At 38.6% G+C, this 19,358-nt stretch overlaps 1 protein-coding gene across 1 annotated transcript in view; it reads right to left on the reverse strand.

Moving 5' to 3' along the window:
* Positions 1-2,902: 2,902 nt before the first annotated feature.
* LOC127644133 (thioredoxin-like) overlaps positions 2,903-19,358 on the reverse strand; it is a 33,479-nt gene continuing 17,023 nt past the window's right edge. The window contains exon 5 of the mRNA XM_052127157.1: positions 2,903-3,248. Within this exon, the coding sequence (XP_051983117.1) occupies positions 3,186-3,248 (63 nt within the window). The 3' untranslated portion in view covers positions 2,903-3,185. The remainder of the gene's footprint in view (positions 3,249-19,358) is intronic.

Genomic DNA, 19,358 nt, shown 5'->3' on the forward strand with positions numbered 1-19,358 from the left:
TCTCTTTCACACTAATACTTGCAACAGAAAAAATAAATAACAGACACTACAAGCAAGGTTTTTGAAAGAATATCGATTTAAATATTGTAGCAATAGATGAAAACCACAGCTAACAAAAGTGAAAGTACATACTTAAAGCAGGCACAAAGCTAAGGATTGCCCTGATTCTTTATTTGCATTTAACACAATTTGCATTGCTATGCCATGTGTGGCATTAATCTTGCTTTTATTCTGAAATTAAGTAATATGTATGTACAGTACACTGGTCTAGAAAGTACACTGCCTAGCCAAAAAAAAAAAAAAAGATGCATACTCTACATTTCTTTGACTGCCTTTAGCTTTGATTGTCACACATTTTTTCAACAACCTTGTGCAACTTCACAACATTTTCATCCAGAGTTGCATTTATTTTTGGCCAAGATCTTGTATTGATGACGGTAGAGTCGAACCACTCCATATCCCAGAGCCATATAGAGAGAGAGTTGCGACAACGGAAGTTCTAAATGCTTGATCGTCACGTGAATCACGTAGACTTCAGATAGTTCCAGGAAGTGCTTTGGCGGGCATTTCAAACTGTTAGAGTAGAGTGACAGAACTGCGATTTCTGGTAATTAGTAGTCAATAAATGCATTTATTTTATATATTTATGTAACACACCGACATATGTATGTAGCATGAGTATGTTGTTACAGCGATGTTGTTTTTTTAAAGATCAAATCAGCTAATATTTGAGGATTAGTGTTCGCTTACCGTTATTTGCCTCAACTTATTTCAGTCTAGGGTTTCTGTTGCCGTTTTATGTTACCTCATGTTCATTGTTTTCACTAATCTCATGGTAACTAATCTCATATTTATGACTTTTCAGATAGTACAGAGACAGGCTGGTGACAGGTGATTTCCAGCTTGCACCGCACAATGGGTCAATGAACTATTAACTATTAGCAGCAGTTACGTAAATGTAAAATTTAGTGAAATGAAGCTTATTGTTTACAATTCTTACAATTCTATATATAGTAATATAATTATTTATGTATTATAAATATTATATATCTAATGTATAATTCTTACAATACTTATTCATATACACAATATATTCAGCATTAAAACAACTTAAGCATACTCATATATAAACTGCCGTTCAAAAGTAATGAGGCTGAAAATTCAGCTTGGCATCACAGGAGTAAATTACATTTTAAAATACATTAAAATAGAAAACAGTTATTTTAAATTGTAATAATATATTACTGATATTATTTTTTTTTTAAAACGATGGATGAAACTAAATCAAGAGAACAGATTTTACAATTAATAGGGTGTTCGTTACTAACTTTATCCAGCTCCAATCCTTGCCTAATCTGTTAGTTATCCGATAACATCCCTTATCTCCTAATTTAATGAGTAATACTCAACTATAAGGTTTTAATTTACAAGTTATTTTTATTTAGATGTACTGATAATATACAGAATAAGATAATATTATTCTTTAAACGTCTCACCTTTTAAAAGTGCGTCGCAAACGGTTTGTTTGACAGGCCTCTCGCTGCATCCTGTGGTGGACATCCAACCCGGCCACATCCAAGTGTGACGTCAGAAGCCACCACGCCCATGCCCAAATTGGACACATTCTCAGTAAAATAAAATCTTGATTTTTCCTTTTCAGAATGATTGACCGATTCCTTTTCGATTTCTTTAAATGTTTAACTAGTCAACGTAAAAATCACATAGCCCTACACTGAAGGGATGACGATGTTGTTACGTTTATTTATCTATTTCTGTGTTTTGTTAAACTTACTGTGTTCACTCTGTTGAACACTCACGTCACACTTGGATGGGCGTGGCTTCTGACGTCACACTTGGATGTGGCCGGGTTGGATGTCCACCGCAGGATGCAGCGAGCTGTACTTGGTTTGTTCTGCTGCATCTCTACGGTGCGGCATGTGTTTGCTGCTACTTCCGGGAACTATTGAGAGGCTCCACGAGCCGCCATTGCTGTAAAAAAAACGTTCCATTGGAGTCAATGGAGTTGTCGCAACTCTCTCTCTATATGGCTCTGGCATATCCCAAAGACTTTCAATAGGGTTAAGGTCAGGACTCTGTGGTGGCCAATTCATGTGTGAAAATGATTCCTCATGCTCATTGACCCACTCTTTTGCAGTTTGAGCCCGATGAATCTTGGCATTGTCATCCTGGAATATGCCTGAGTGAAGAAAGAGGCTGGAAAAATCGCTCTGGACCCCACTTACCCTGCCCAATACCTTTTTGAACTGTTGCCTTCTAGATGGCGCTACAGAGCACCAGAACAGTCAGGCACAAGAACAGTTTTTTTCCCTCAGGTTATCCATCACATGAACAGTTAAAACTGCCCCATTGAGCAATAATTATGTGCAATTCACAGTTTAGTCTTTTTATATTTATCCAACACATCCTATCTTTTTTCCACAGCATTCCTCTGCACTGTATATAACAAGATTTGTATTTGCACTACGTATTTATATATGCATGTGTGTGTATAATATATACATATATATATATATATATATATATATATATATATATATATTAGTCTTAATGTGTATTCTATATATACTTTATTTTCTATCCAATTTATATTTGAACAATTTTTTATTATTATTATAACTGCCTTGTTGCTGTATTGTATTGTGAACTGGAAGCTCATGTCACCAAGACAAATTCCTTGTATGTGTAAGCATACCTGGCAATAAAGCTGATTCTGAAATTTGGAAGAATGGGTATATGGAATCTGACAATTCGTATTAAAATACATAATACAAGTCTCTTTTTAATTTGAAAACTTTTAAAAGCACAAAAGTCAACATATTCTTCATGAGTGCAGGTTTCAGAAGACATCAAATTGTATGGAGTAACACATTTTCCGAGACACAATAACAAATACATTAGGATATTTTTATAATCCTGTTCATTTATTGACCTTGATCTTTGGGAGAGAAAAAAAACATTCGCCAAGTTGATAGTGAACAAAGTTTAAGGAACATACAGACAGAGGTAATTATTAATTATAGAAGTGATGATGACTGGGTAAGGCAGATTTTACAAGATAAAATCATTCTAAGAAAAACTTCATTTGAAAATAAAATTCAGGGGGTTGTTGTTAGTAAACTTGGAGATTGGGCTGCACAGGAAACCTATGGTCTCATTAGGCCTGATCATTTGTAGTTGTTCAACATCTCTTCCAGTTTAGCTTGGTTGGACCCAGATAAATCATTCACCTACGAAAGAGACAATGAAATCAGTCAAACAATAATTGGAATGAAACTAATCACTGTATATTGATAGAGATTCTTAAAGTTATCTGTATCTTTTACAAGTTGAAATTGTGTGACAGTTAATGGTTTAACACTCTGGGGTCAACGGATGCGCCGGCGCATCCTGCTGGATATTTTCATCATTACAGCGGAAGCAACTTAAAATACTCCGTCATTTTGGGGCATACAGATAAGTGTAAGACATCATTAGAGACTATAAAGGGTCTACTTTTATTTGTGTACACTCACAATAACAACAAAACCTTGTGCTTTTGTAAAATAAAGAAAATATAAAGGGTGAGCTTTCAGCAGTCTCCGTGTTCACGAGCATATTTCTGAAACGCGTCACAAAAATGAACTGAAACTCCGCAAATACTTATCACACAAACATGAAACATATGTCTAAAGAAAGCTTAAACTGTCTACTTTTAAATAAAAAATTCAAATTTAAAACAAATATTCTCCTGCAATGTACTCTGTATGAAACAATGCGAAGTACAGTTTTTACCGGTTCATCAAATTATCTCTAATGTGATCACACCCACCAGCAGAGCGAGCCATTCATACGCTAATGTGCTGAGACGATCCAGGCAAATGGTACATGCCCCCGACTATGAGGTTTGATGTAAACAATTAATTCACTTTACTGCTCGTTTGTAACGATACACAGGCGAGGAAACTCCTGGATAGTAAGGAAGAGTTAACATTTTCCTCAGAAGAAGAGTTGGACTCCGATGAACGTTTGTATTTTGAAGAGAGACTTGATCCAGCAGAGGCTACAATTTCGGACGAGTAAGTAATTAGATTCCTCCGTAAGGAGGGAATCTATTGTATTTGTCGGTTTTATTATTAGATTCCTCCGTAAGGAGGGAATCTATTGTATTTGTCGGTTTTATTAGATTCCTCCGTAGGAGGGAATCTATTGTAATTGATGGTTTTATTATTAGATTCCTCCGTAGGAGGGAATCTATTGTAATTGATGGTTTTATTATTATTATTATTATTATTATTATTATTATTATTATTATTATTATTATTCTTCTTCTCCTTGAGCCCCAATAGCTCAAAAAGTCACTGGTCAAAAATTTTCTAAATTGGCACATTGATACTCCATGCCAACGGGTACCCCCAAACCAAGAATGGCCCACATTCAGCCCATAGGTGGCGCTACAGGCCACGCCCAAAAAACAAAATTCAAAGTGATACAATTTCCATGCCATTTGTCCAAATCTTCTGAAATTTGGTGTACATGCCTCATTCCTCATGGGGAACAAAAAGCCTCAAGAACCCATAACTTCCGCCATGATGGATTTTCCCGTGCGTTGAAAATTTGCGAAAACCTACAAAACTCTTCTTCTCCTGAACCGTAGCTCAATTGACTTGAAATTTGGTACACATGTGTAGAATGGACATCCTTGAAAGCGTTACTTAGGAAAAATGAATACGATACAAAATGGCTGAAAGGAGCGTGTTTATGTAAATGTCCAAATTTTAACAATATATACGTGTCAATAAATCAAATGTAATTTTGACTGATGGTTTTCAAACCTAACATGCTTAAAGATGACATCACTCTGAAGTACTGTGCAAAGAATGGCCATGCCAAAATTCCCATTTTCTGGTCAAAAATGTTCTAATTTGGTAAATTAATAGTACAGGCCAACAGGAATCCACAAACCAAGAATGACTGACATACGCCACTAGGGGGCACTACAGGACAAGCCAAAATTCCCATTTTCTGGTCAAAAATGTTCTAATTCGGTACAAGAATAGTACAGGCCAACAGGAATCCACAAACCAAGAATGACCGACATTAGCCACTAGGGAGCACTACAGGACAAGCCAAAATTCCCATTTTCTGGTCAAAAATTTTCTAATTTGGTACTTTGATACTACAGGCCAACAGGAACCCACATACCAAGTGTGGCCCACATTAAGCCCTTAGGGAGCTACAGGCTACTCCAAAATTTAGTTTTCTGGTCAAAAGCGTTCTAATTTGGTACATTGATACTGCAGGTCAACAGGAACCCTCAAACCAAGAATGGCCAACATTCAGCCCTAGGGAGCACTACAGGCCATGCCGAAATTCCCATTTTCTGGTCAAAAATGTTCTAATTTGGTACATTAATAGTACAGGCCAAAGGAATCCACAAACCAAGAATGACCGACATTCACCACTAGGTGGCTAGAGGCCAAGCCGAAATTCCCATTTTCTGGTCAAAAAGTTATAATTTGGTACATTGATACTACAGGCCAACAGGAACCCACAAACCAAGTATGGCCCACATTAAGCCATTAGAGGTAGCTACAGGCCACTCCCAAAATTTCAGTTTTCTGGTCAAAAATTTTCTAATATGGTACATTGATACTACTGGCCAACAGGAACCCACAAACAAAGAATGGCCAACATTAAGCCCTAGGGAGCACTAGAGCCCTTGAAATTCCCATTTATGGTCAAAAATGTTCTAATTTGGTACATTGATACTACAGGTCAACAGGAACCCTCAAACCAAGAATGGCCAACATTCACCCCTAGAGAGCTACAGGTAATTCCCAAAAGTCCCATTTTCTGGTCAAATATTTTCTAATTATGTACATTGATACTACAGGCCAACAGGAACCCACAAACCAAGAATGACCCACATTTGCCCATAGGAGGCTACAGGCCACGCCCCAAAAAATATTTTCAAAGTGATACCATTTCCACGCCATTTAACCAATTCTTTTGAATCTTGGTGTACATGCCTCATTTCTCATTGGGAACAAAAAGCCTCAAGGATCCATAAGGTCTGCTATGGATTTTCCTGTACACTGAAAATGTTTAGTTTAGGATTCAGACAGAAATACATGTTTTTGGATTCATCCATTGAGAGGGTTTAACCCCAACCCTCTACTGATCAATTTTAAATGATTTGCCATTTTGAGGAGGAATCCGCATTGCTGCTTGCAGCTATATTTATTATTATTATTATTATTCTTCTCCTTGAGCCCAAATAGCTCAAAAGTCACTGGTCAAAAGTTTTCTAAATTGGCACATTGATAGTCCATGCCAACGGGTACCCCCAAACCAAGAATGGTCAACATTCGCCCATAGGTGGCGCTACAGGCCACGCCCAAAAAAATATTTTCAAAGTGATACCATTTCCAGCCATTTGTCCAAATCTCCTGAAACTTGGTGTACATGCCTCATTTCTCATGGGGAACAAAAAAGCCTCAAGAACCCATAACTTCCGCCATGATGGATTTTTCCGTGCGTTGAAAATTTGCGAAAACCTACAAAACTCTTCTTCTCCTGAACCGTAGCTCCAATTGACTTGAAATTTGGTACACATGTGTAGAATTGAAGTCTTTGAAAGCGTTACTTAGGAAAAATGAATCACGATACAAAATGGCTGAAAGGGCGTGTTTATGTAAATGTCCAAATTTTAACAATATATACGTGTCAATAAATCAAATGTAATTTTGACTGATGGTTTTCAAACCTAACATGCTTCAAGATGACATCACTCTGAAGTACTCGTAAAGAATGGCCAACATTAAGCCCCTAGGGACGCTACAGGCCATGCCGAAATTCCCATTTTCTGGTCTAAAATGTTCTAATTTGGTACAATGGTACTACAGGCCAACAGGAACCCACAAACCAAGAATGGCCGACATTAAGCCACTAGGGAGCTAAAGGCCACGCCAAAATTCCGTTTTCTGGTCAAAAATGTTCTAATTTGGTACATTGATACTACAGGCCAACAGGAACCCACAAACCAAGAATGGCCAACATTCACCCCTAGGGAGCTACAGGCCATGCCGAAATTCCCATTTTCTGGTCTAAAATGTTCTAATTTGGTACAATGGTACTACAGGCCAACAGGAACCCACAAACCAAGAATGGCCAACATTAAGCCATTAGGGAGCTACAGGTAATTCCCAAAGTCCCATTTTCTGGTCAAACATTTTCTAATTTGGTACATTGATTCTACAGGCCAACAGGAACCCACAAACCAAGAATGGCCCACATTCAGCCCCTAGAGGCACTACAGGCCACTCCAAAATTCCCATTTTCTGGTCAAATATTTTCTAATTTTGTACATTGATACTACAGGCCAACAGGAACCCACAAACCAAGAATGGCCCACATTCGACCATAGGTGGTGCTACAGGCCACGCCCCAAAAAATATTTTCAAAGTGATACCATTTCCACGCCATTTGTCCAATTCTTCTGAAACTTGGTGTACATGCCTCATTTCTCATTGGGAACAAAAAAGCCTCAAGGATCCATAAGGTCGGTATGGATTTTCCTGTACATTGAAAATGTTTAGTTTAGGATTCAGACAAAGACATGTTTTTGAATTCCTTAATTGGGAGGGTTTATCCCCAACCATCTACTGATCAATTTTAAATGATTTGCCATTTTGAGGAGGAATCCGCATTGCTGCTTGCAGCTATATTTATTATTATTATTATTATTATTATTCTTCTTCTCCTTGAGCCCCAATAGCTCAAAAAGTCACTGGTCAAAAATTTTCTAAATTGGCACATTGATACTCCATGCCAGCGGGTACCCCCAAACCAAGAATGGCCCACATTCGCCCATAGGTGGCGCTACAGGCCACGCCCAAAAAACAAAATTCAAAGTGATACAATTTCCAGCCATTTGTCCAAATCTTCTGAAATTTGGTGTACATGCCTCATTCCTCATGGGGAACAAAAAGCCTCAAGAACCCATAACTTCCGCCATGATGGATTTTCCCGTACGTTGAAAATTTGCGAAAACCTACAAAACTCTTCTTCTCCTGAACCGTAGCTCCAATTGACTTGAAATTTGGTACACATGTGTAGAATGGACATCCTTGAAAGCGTTACTTAGGAAAAATGAATCTGATACAAAATGGCTGAAAGGAGTGTTTATGTAAATGTCCAAATTTTAACAATATATACGTGTCAATAAATCAAATGTAATTTTGACTGATGGTTTTCAAACCTAACATGCTTCAAGATGACATCACTCTGAAGTACTGTGCAAAGAATGGCCATAGGCCACAAATTCCCATTTTCTGGTCAAAAATGTTCTAATTTGGTACAATTAATAGTACAGGCCAACAGGAATCCACAAACCAAGAATGACCGACATCGCCACTAGGGGCACTACAGGACAAGCCAAAATTCCCATTTTCTGGTCAAAAATGTTCTAATTCGGTACAAGAATAGTACAGGCCAACAGGAATCCACAAACCAAGAATGACCGACATTAAGCCACTAGGGAGCACTACAGGACAAGCCAAAATTCCCATTTTCTGGTCAAAAATTTTCTAATTTGGTACTTTGATACTACAGGCCAACAGGAACCCACATACCAAGTGTGGCCCACATTAAGCCCTTAGAGAGCTACAGAGCTACTCCAAAATTTCGTTTTCTGGTCAAAAGCGTTCTAATTTGGTACATTGATACTGCAGGTCAACAGGAACCCTCAAACCAAGAATGGCCAACATTAAGCCCTAGGGAGCACTACAGGCCATGCCGAAATTCCCATTTTCTGGTCAAAAATGTTCTAATTTGGTACATTAATAGTACAGGCCAAAGGAATCCACAAACCAAGAATGACCGACATTCACCACTAGGTGAGCTAGAGGCCAAGCCGAAATTCCCATTTTCTGGTCAAAAAAGTTATAATTTGGTACATTGATACTACAGGCCAACAGGAACCCACAAACCAAGTATGGCCCACATTAAGCCATTAGAGAGCTACAGGCCACTCCCAAAATTTCGTTTTCTGGTCAAAAATTTTCTAATATGGTACATTGATACTACTGGCCAACAGGAACCCACAAACAAAGAATGGCCAACATTAAGCCCTAGGGAGCACTAGAGGCCACTTGAAATTCCCATTTTATGGTCAAAAATGTTCTAATTTGGTACATTGATACTACAGGTCAACAGGAACCCTCAAACCAAGAATGGCCAACATTCACCCCTAGGGAGCTACAGGTAATTCCCAAAAGTCCCATTTTCTGGTCAAATATTTTCTAATTTTGTACATTGATACTACAGGCCAACAGGAACCCACAAACCAAGAATGACCCACATTTGCCCATAGGAGGCGCTACAGGCCACGCCCCAAAAAATATTTTCAAAGTGATACCATTTCCACGCCATTTAACCAATTCTTTTGAATCTTGGTGTACATGCCTCATTTCTCATTGGGAACAAAAACGCCTCAAGGATCCATAAGGTATGATGGATTTTCCTGTAGACTGAAAATGTTTTGTTTAGGATTCAGACAGAAATACATGTTTTTGGATTCATCCATTGAGAGGGTTTAACCCCAACCCTCTACTGATCAATTTGAAATGATTTGCCATTTTGAGGAGGAATCCGCATTGCTGCTTGCAGCTATATTTATTATTATTATTATTATTATTATTATTATTATTATTATTCTTCTTCTCCTTGAGCCCCAATAGCTCAAAAAGTCACTGGTCAAAAATTTTCTAAATTGGCACATTGATACTCCATGCCATGGTACCCCCAAACCAAGAATGGTCAACATTCGCCCATAGGTGGCGCTACAGGCCACGCCCAAAAACAAAAATTCAAAGTGATATAATTTCCACCCCATTTGTCCAAATCTTCTGAAACTTTGTAAACATGCCTCATTTCTCATGGGGAACAAAAAAGCCTCAAGGACCCATACTTCTGCCATTATGGATTTTCCTGTACAGTGAAAATTTTGGAAAACCTACAAAACTCTTCTTCTCCTGAACCTCAGCTCCAATTGACTTGGAATTTGGCACGCGTGTGTAGTATGTATGTCTTTCCAAGCGTTACTTAGCAAAAATGAATACAATACAAAATGGCTGAAATGGGCGTGTTTATGTAAATGTACACACAAAAGATGATCAAAAATTTTAAAATCCCATTGATTTACAATGGCTGAGCAAAAGTGCTCCCTCTACTGGACAAATATGGTCCACATGTAAAATCCCATTCACTTACATTGGCTGAGCAAAGAGGCTCCCTCTACTGGAGTAACTCTGTCTACCACATGCAGCTCTTCTGTAGCAATCTCTCTAATGAAGCATTTAGGTCTCCTAGTGGGTGGAGCTCAGACTTAGACTACAGAAGACATTTTGCGTCTGCATGGAGGTATGTCAAATCAATTGTGTGTCTTAATGCTTTCCAGTTTGAACATTCAAGCGATTTTACACTATTCAACTCAACAAAGGCAAAACAACTCAAATAAATGTTTCGAGCAGTTTGTGTGACACAGCGGCGAGCAGCGTCGCGTCTAGCGTTCACTGCGCCGATGAGAGTTAAGCTTTCCCTTCTTGCGTTTCAGCGGACAATTTCATACACCAAAATACATGATATATTGGGGTGTCTGCTATATCTCAAGTGAACAAACAGTTGATAAAGAAATCGGGTATCAATATATTGAATTATGAATTATTGAAGGGGTCTAGTGATGCGCTGTGATGTCCTGTTAGATTTTTCTCTATCGAGACAGCGTTAGCGTATCAAAACTTCCGAGTATGATGTTGTTTAATTGTCTCTGACAACACGCCAATCCTCGGCGAGATCATTTTGCTCGCATCTTCCACGAAGGTTTGTTGGTTGTGTACAATGGTTGCCTGCTTGAACATTCAAGCGATTTTACACTATTCAACTCAACAAAGGCAAAACAACTCAAATAAATGTTTTCGAGCAGTTTGTGTGACACAGCGGCGAGCAGCGTCGCGACTAGCCTTCGTGCGCCGATGAGAGTTAAGCTTTCACAGCTTCATGCGTTTGAGCGGACAATTTCATACACCAAAATACATGATATATTGGGGTGTCTGTTATGTATCAAGTGAACAAACAGTTGATAAAGAAATTGGGTATCAATATATTTAATTATGAATTATTGTGAACAACACGGATGCGCTGTGGTGTCCTGTTAAGATTTTTCTCTCGAAACAGCGTTAACAGCTTAAACAAAATACTGCGTTATTTTTGCACATACAGATACATTTAATACATCAGTCACAAACTATGAAAGTTGTACTTTTATTTGTTGTAAAATAAAGAAAATAAACCGTGTGCTCTTTGTCTAAGCGAATATCTTTCTGAAACACGTCACAAAAACTTACACAAACATGAAACATATGTCTAAAGAAAGTAGGGATGGGCTGATCAATCCTAGCGTTATCAAAACTTCCGAGAATGATGTTGTTTAATTGTCTCTGACAACACGCTAAACCCATGGCGAGATCATTTTTGCTCGCATCATCATGAAGGTTTGTGGGTTGTATACAATGTTTGCCTGTTTGAACATTCAAGCGATTTTACACTATTCAACTCAACAAATGTCAAAACAACTCAAATACATGTTTGCGAGCTGTTTGTGTGACACAGCGAGCAGCGTCGGCGTCTAACTCACGCACTCCGATGTCTTTCGCTGCTGCTTGCGTCTGAGCGGACAATTTCATACAACAGAGTGTCAAAATACATGATATATTGAGGAGTCTGTTATGTCTCAAGTGAACAAACAGTTGAGAAAGAAATCTGGAATAATTATATTTTATTCTGGCATTATTCCAGATGGCGTCCTGCTATATTTTCTCTCGAAACAGCGGAAACAACTTAAACAAAATACTGCGTCATTTTTGCCCATACAGAAACATGCAAGACATCATTCACGAACTATGAAATGTGTACTTTTATTTGTGTACACTTACAATAACAACAAAACCTTGTGCTTTTGTAAAATAAATAAACAGGGTGCTCAGTCTCTGTCTTAGCGATTATTTTTCTGAAACCGTCACAAAATTCAAGTGAACAAAATCAACCATTCCACGCAGTCTGTATTTTATCATCTCACAATGAATACAAATGCAACAAGCATGGCACAAAACGAAAATAATGATACTTCTCAGTTCTCAAAAGATTAAACTGAACTGTGCCTTAAGTATCGTATCATGCGATAAAAGCCTCTTAAAGAGACAGTAACAATTTAGCCTTAGGTCCTGAACATAGACATTCCCAAGTAATTGAGAAGTACAAATGGTATTATTTTAAGTTTTTTATTTCTCTCTTACCTTGTAAAATGCCACGTTTTTGAATGGCATGTAAACACAATCACTCCATTTTTTCACTGGATCTGTTGCTATTTTAATGATTTAAAAATCAAAGCACTGACCATTTAAAGTGTGAGCTTGTAGGCTACATTTTGAAATAGTTATAAACAGTCACAGCTATACAGTGTTATTATGTGCCTAGATAGTCTTTCAAATAAAATTGCTTGTGATATGCTTATGTAAATCACACAAAAAAACAGAAAAAAATCTTAAGAGAGAAGTGAAAGTGAAAGTAGAGATTTTCAAAGTGATTTTTCATTCAAAGTGATACAATTTCCATGCCATTTGTCTAAATCTTCTGAAACTTGGTGTACATGCCTCATTCCTCATGGGGAACAAAAAAGCCTTAAGGACCCATAACTTTCACCATGATGGATTTTCCCGTGCGTTGAAAATTTGCGAAAACCTAAAAATACTCTTCTTCTCCTGAACCGTAGCTCAATTGACTTGAAATTTGGTACACATTTGTAGAATGGACATCCTTGAAAACATTACTTAGGAAAAATGAATGTGATACAAAATGTCTGAAAGAGCGTGTTTATGTAAATGTCCAAATTTTAACAATATATACCTGTCAATAAATCAAATGTAATTTTGACTGATGGTTTTCAAACCTAACATGCTTCAAGATGACATCACTCTGAAGTACTGCATAAAGAATGGCCGACATTAAGCCCCTAGGGAGCTACAGGCCATGTCGAAATTCCCATTTTCTGGTCTAAAATGTTCTAATTTGGTACAATGGTACTACAGGCCAACAGGAACCCACAAACCAAGAATGGCCGACATTAAGCCACTAGGAGAGCTAAAGGCCACGCCAAAATTCCCGTTTTCTGGTCAAATTTTTTTTAATTTGGTACATTGATACTACAGGCAGACAGGAACCCACAAACCAAGAATGGACAACATTCACCCCTAGGGAGCTACAGGCCATGCCAAAATTCCCATTTTCTGGTCAAAAATGTTCTAATTTGGTACACTGATACTACATGCCAACAGGAACCCACAAACCACGAATGGCCAACATTAAGCCATTAGAAGCGCTACAGGTAATTCCAAAAATCCCATTTTCTGGTCAAACATTTTCTAATTTGGTGTATTGATTCTACAGGCCGACAGGAACCCACAAACCAAGAAAGGCCCACATTAAGCCCCTAGAGGCGCTACAGAGCCACTCCAAAATTCCCATTTTCTGGTCAAATATTTTCTAATTTTGTACATTTATACTACAGGCCAACAGGAACCCACAAACCAAGAATGACCAACATTTGCCCATAGGTGGCGCTACAGGCCACGCCCCAAATTTTTTTTCAAAATGATATAATATCCACCCCATTTGTCCAATTCTTCTGAAACTTGGTGTACATGCGCATTTCTCATTGGGAACAAAAAAGCCTCAAGGATCCATAAGGTCGGTATGGATTTTCCTGTACATTGAAAATGTTTTGTTTAGGAATCAGGCGAAGACATGTTTTTTGAATTCCTTAATTGGGAGGTTTATCCCCAACCATCTACTGATCAATTTTAAATGATTTGCCATTTTGAGGAGGAATCCGCATTGCTGCTTGCAGCTATATTTATTATTATTATTATTATTATTATTCTTCTCCTTGAGCCCCAATAGCTCAAAAAGTCACTGGTCAAAAATTTTCTAAATTGGCACATTGATACTCCATGCCAGCGGTACCCCCAAACCAAGAATGGTCCACATTACGCCCATAGGTGGCGCTACAGGCCACGCCCAAAAAACAAAATTCAAAGTGATACAATTTCCACGCCATTTGTCCAAATCTTCTGAAATTTGGTGTACATGCCTCATTCCTCATGGGGAACAAAAAGCCTCAAGAACCCATAACTTCGCCATGATGGATTTTCCCGTACGTTGAAAATTTGCGAAAACCTACAAAACTCTTCTTCTCCTGAACCGTAGCTCAATTGACTTGAAATTTGGTACACATGTGTAGAATGGACATCCTTGAAAGCGTTACTTAGGAAAAATGAATCACGATACAAAATGGCTGAAAGAGGTGTTTATGTAAATGTCCAAATTTTAACAATATATACGTGTCAATAAATCAAATGTAATTTTGACTGATGGTTTTCAAACCTAACATGCTTCAAGATGACATCACTCTGAAGTACTGCATAAAGAATGGCCAACATTAAGCCCCTAGAGGCGCTACAGGCCATGCCGAAATTCCCATTTTCTGGTCTAAAATGTTCTAATTTGGTACAATGGTACTACAGGCCAACAGGAACCCACAAACCAAGAATGGCCGACATTAAGCCACTAGGGAGCTAAAGGCCATGCCAAAATTCCGTTTTCTGGTCAAAAATGTTCTAATTTGGTACATTGATACTACAGGCCAACAGGAACCCACAAACCAAGAATGGCCAACATTCACCCCTAGGGAGCTACAGGCCATGCGAAATTCCCATTTTCTGGTCTAAAATGTTCTAATTTGGTACAATGGTACTACAGGCCAACAGGAACCCACAAACCAAGAATGGCCAACATTCACCATTAGAGGCTACAGGTAATTCCCAAAAGTCCCATTTTCTGGTCAAACATTTTCTAATTTGGTACATTGATTCTACAGGCCAACAGGAACCCACAAACCAAGAATGGCCCACATTAACCCCTAGGAGCGCTACAGGCCACTCCAAAATTCCCATTTTCTGGTCAAATATTTTCTAATTTTGTACATTGATACTACAGGCCAACAGGAACCCACAAACCAAGAATGGCCCACATTTGCCCATAGGTGGTGCTACAGGCCACGCCCCAAAAAATATTTTCAAAGTGATACCATTTCCACGCCATTTGTCCAATTCTTCTGAAACTTGGTGTACATGCCTCATTTCTCATTGGGAACAAAAAAGCCTCAAGGATCCATAAGGTCTGGTATGGATTTTCCTGTACATTGAAAATGTTTAGTTTAGGATTCAGACAGAAGTACATGTTTTTGAATTCCTTCATTGGGAGGGTTTAACCCCAACCATCTACTGATCAATTTTAAATGATTTGCCATTTTGAGGAGGAATCCGCATTGCTGCTTTGCAGCTATATTTATTATTATTATTATTCTTCTCCTTGAGCCCCAATAGCTCAAAAAGTCACTGGTCAAAAATTTTCTAAATTGGCACATTGATACTCCATGCCAGCGGTACCCCCAAACCAAGAATGGCCCACATTCAGCCCATAGGTGGCGCTACAGGCCACGCCCAAAAAACAAAATTCAAAGTGATACAATTTCCATGCCATTTGTCCAAATCTTCTGAAATTTGGTGTACATGCCTCATTCCTCATAGGGAACAAAAAGCCTCAAGAACCCATAACTTCCGCCATGATGGATTTTCCCGTGCGTTGAAAATTTCGAAAACCTACAAAACTCTTCTTCTCCTGAACCGTAGCTCCAATTGACTTGAAATTTGGTACACATGTGTAGAATGGACATCCTTGAAAGCGTTACTTAGGAAAAATGAATCACGATACAAAATGGCTGAAAGGAGTGTTTATGTAAATGTCCAAATTTTAACAATATATACGTGTCAATAAATCAAATGTAATTTTGACTGATGGTTTTCAAACCTAACATGCTTAAAGATGACATCACTCTGAAGTACTGTGCAAAGAATGGCCATGCCAAAATTCCCATTTTCTGGTCAAAAATGTTCTAATTTGGTAAATTAATAGTACAGGCCAACAGGAATCCACAAACCAAGAATGACCGACATAAGCCACTAGGGGCACTACAGGACAAGCCAAAATTCCCATTTTCTGGTCAAAAATGTTCTAATTCGGTACAAGAATAGTACAGGCCAACAGGAATCCACAAACCAAGAATGACCGACATTAGCCACTAGGGGCACTACAGGACAAGCCAAAATTCCCATTTTCTGGTCAAAAATTTTCTAATTTGGTACTTTGATACTACAGGCCAACAGGAACCCACATACCAAGTGTGGCCCACATTAAGCCCTTAGAGAGCTACAGGCTACTCAAAATTTAGTTTTCTGGTCAAAAGCGTTCTAATTTGGTACATTGATACTGCAGGTCAACAGGAACCCTCAAACCAAGAATGGCCAACATTAAGCCCTAGAGAGCACTACAGGCCATGCCGAAATTCCCATTTTCTGGTCAAAAATGTTCTAATTTGGTACATTAATAGTACAGGCCAAAGGAATCCACAAACCAAGAATGACCGACATTCACCACTAGGTGAGCTAGAGCCAAGCCGAAATTCCCATTTTCTGGTCAAAAAGTTATAATTTGGTACATTGATACTACAGGCCAACAGGAACCCACAAACCAAGTATGGCCCACATTAAGCCATTAGAGAGCTACAGGCCACTCCCAAAATTTCGTTTTCTGGTCAAAAATTTTCTAATATGGTACATTGATACTACTGGCCAACAGGAACCCACAAACAAAGAATGGCCAACATTAAGCCCTAGGGAGCACTAGAGGCCACTTGAAATTCCCATTTTATGGTCAAAAATGTTCTAATTTGGTACATTGATACTACAGGTCAACAGGAACCCTCAAACCAAGAATGGCCAACATTCACCCCTAGGGAGCTACAGGTAATTCCCAAAAGTCCCATTTTCTGGTCAAATATTTTCTAATTATGTACATTGATACTACAGGCCAACAGGAACCCACAAACCAAGAATGACCCACATTTGCCCATAGGAGTGCTACAGGCCACGCCCCAAAAAATATTTTCAAAGTGATACCATTTCCACGCCATTTAACCAATTCTTCTGAATCTTGGTGTACATGCCTCATTTCTCATTGGGAACAAAAAAGCCTCAAGGATCCATAAGGTATGATGGATTTTCCTGTAGACTGAAAATGTTTAGTTTAGGATTCAGACAGAAATACATGTTTTTGGATTCATCCATTGAGAGGGTTTAACCCCAACCCTCTACTGATCAATTTGAAATGATTTGCCATTTTGAGGAGGAATCCGCATTGCTGCTTGCAGCTATATTTATTATTATTATTAGATTCCTCGTAGAGAATCTATTATGATTATTATTATTATTATTATTATTATTATTATTATTCTTCTCCTTGAGCCCCAATAGCTCAAAAAGTCACTGGTCAAAAATTTTCTAAATTGGCACATTGATACTCCATGCCACGGGTACCCCCAAACCAAGAATGGCCCACATTCAGCCCATAGGTGGCGCTACAGGCCACGCCCAAAAAACAAAATTCAAAGTGATACAATTTCCGCCATTTGTCCAAATCTTCTGAAATTTGGTGTACATGCCTCATTCCTCATGGGGAACAAAAAGCCTCAAGAACCCATAACTTCGCCATGATGGATTTTCCCGTACGTTGAAAATTTGCGAAAACCTACAAAACTCTTCTTCTCCTGAACCGTAGCTCAATTGACTTGAAATTTGGTACACATGTGTAGAATGGACATCCTTGAAAGCGTTACTTAGGAAAAATGAATCTGATACAAAATGGCTGAAAGGGAGTGTTTATGTAAATGTCCAAATTTTAACAATATATACGTGTCAATAAATCAAATGTAATTTTGACTGATGGTTTTCAAACCTAACATGCTTAAAGATGACATCACTCTGAAGTACTGTGCAAGAATGGCCATGCCAAAATTCCCATTTTCTGGTCAAAAATGTTCTAATTTGGTAAATTAATAGTACAGGCCAACAGGAATCCACAAACCAAGAATGACCGACATAAGCCACTAGGGGCACTACAGGACAAGCCAAAATTCCCATTTTCTGGTCAAAAATGTTCTAATTCGGTACAAGAATAGTACAGGCCAACAGGAATCCACAAACCAAGAATGACCGACATTAAGCCACTAGGGAGCACTACAGGACAAGCCAAAATTCCCATTTTCTGGTCAAAAATTTTCTAATTTGGTACTTTGATACTACAGGCCAACAGGAACCCACATACCAAGTGTGGCCCACATTAAGCCCTTAGAGAGCTACAGGCTACTCCAAAATTTAGTTTTCTGGTCAAAAGCGTTCTAATTTGGTACATTGATACTGCAGGTCAACAGGAACCCTCAAACCAAGAATGGCCAACATTAAGCCCTAGGGAGCACTACAGGCCATGCCGAAATTCCCATTTTCTGGTCAAAAATGTTCTAATTTGGTACATTAATAGTACAGGCCAAAAGGAATCCACAAACCAAGAATGACCGACATTCACCACTAGGTGAGCTAGAGGCCAAGCCGAAATTCCCATTTTCTGGTCAAAAAAGTTATAATTTGGTACATTGATACTACAGGCCAACAGGAACCCACAAACCAAGTATGGCCCACATTAAGCCATTAGAGAGCTACAGGCCACTCCCAAAATTTCAGTTTTCTGGTCAAAAATTTTCTAATATGGTACATTGATACTACTGGCCAACAGGAACCCACAAACAAAGAATGGCCAACATTAAGCCCCTAGGGAGCACTAGAGGCCACTTGAAATTCCCATTTTATGGTCAAAAATGTTCTAATTTGGTACATTGATACTACAGGTCAACAGGAACCCTCAAACCAAGAATGGCCAACATTCACCCCTAGGGAGCTACAGGTAATTCCCAAAAGTCCCATTTTCTGGTCAAATATTTTCTAATTATGTACATTGATACTACAGGCCAACAGGAACCCACAAACCAAGAATGACCCACATTTGCCCATAGGGGCGCTACAGGCCACGCCCCAAAAATATTTTCAAAGTGATACCATTTCCACGCCATTTAACCAATTCTTTTGAATCTTGGTGTACATGCCTCATTTCTCATTGGGAACAAAAACGCCTCAAGGATCCATAAGGTATGATGGATTTTCCTGTAGACTGAAAATGTTTAGTTTAGGATTCAGACAGAAATACATGTTTTTGGATTCATCCATTGAGAGGGTTTAACCCCAACCCTCTACTGATCAATTTGAAATGATTTGCCATTTTGAGGAGGAATCCGC

Source organism: Xyrauchen texanus, chromosome 5 (assembly GCF_025860055.1).
Source record: "Xyrauchen texanus isolate HMW12.3.18 chromosome 5, RBS_HiC_50CHRs, whole genome shotgun sequence".
NCBI classification, from domain to species: domain Eukaryota; kingdom Metazoa; phylum Chordata; class Actinopteri; order Cypriniformes; family Catostomidae; genus Xyrauchen; species Xyrauchen texanus.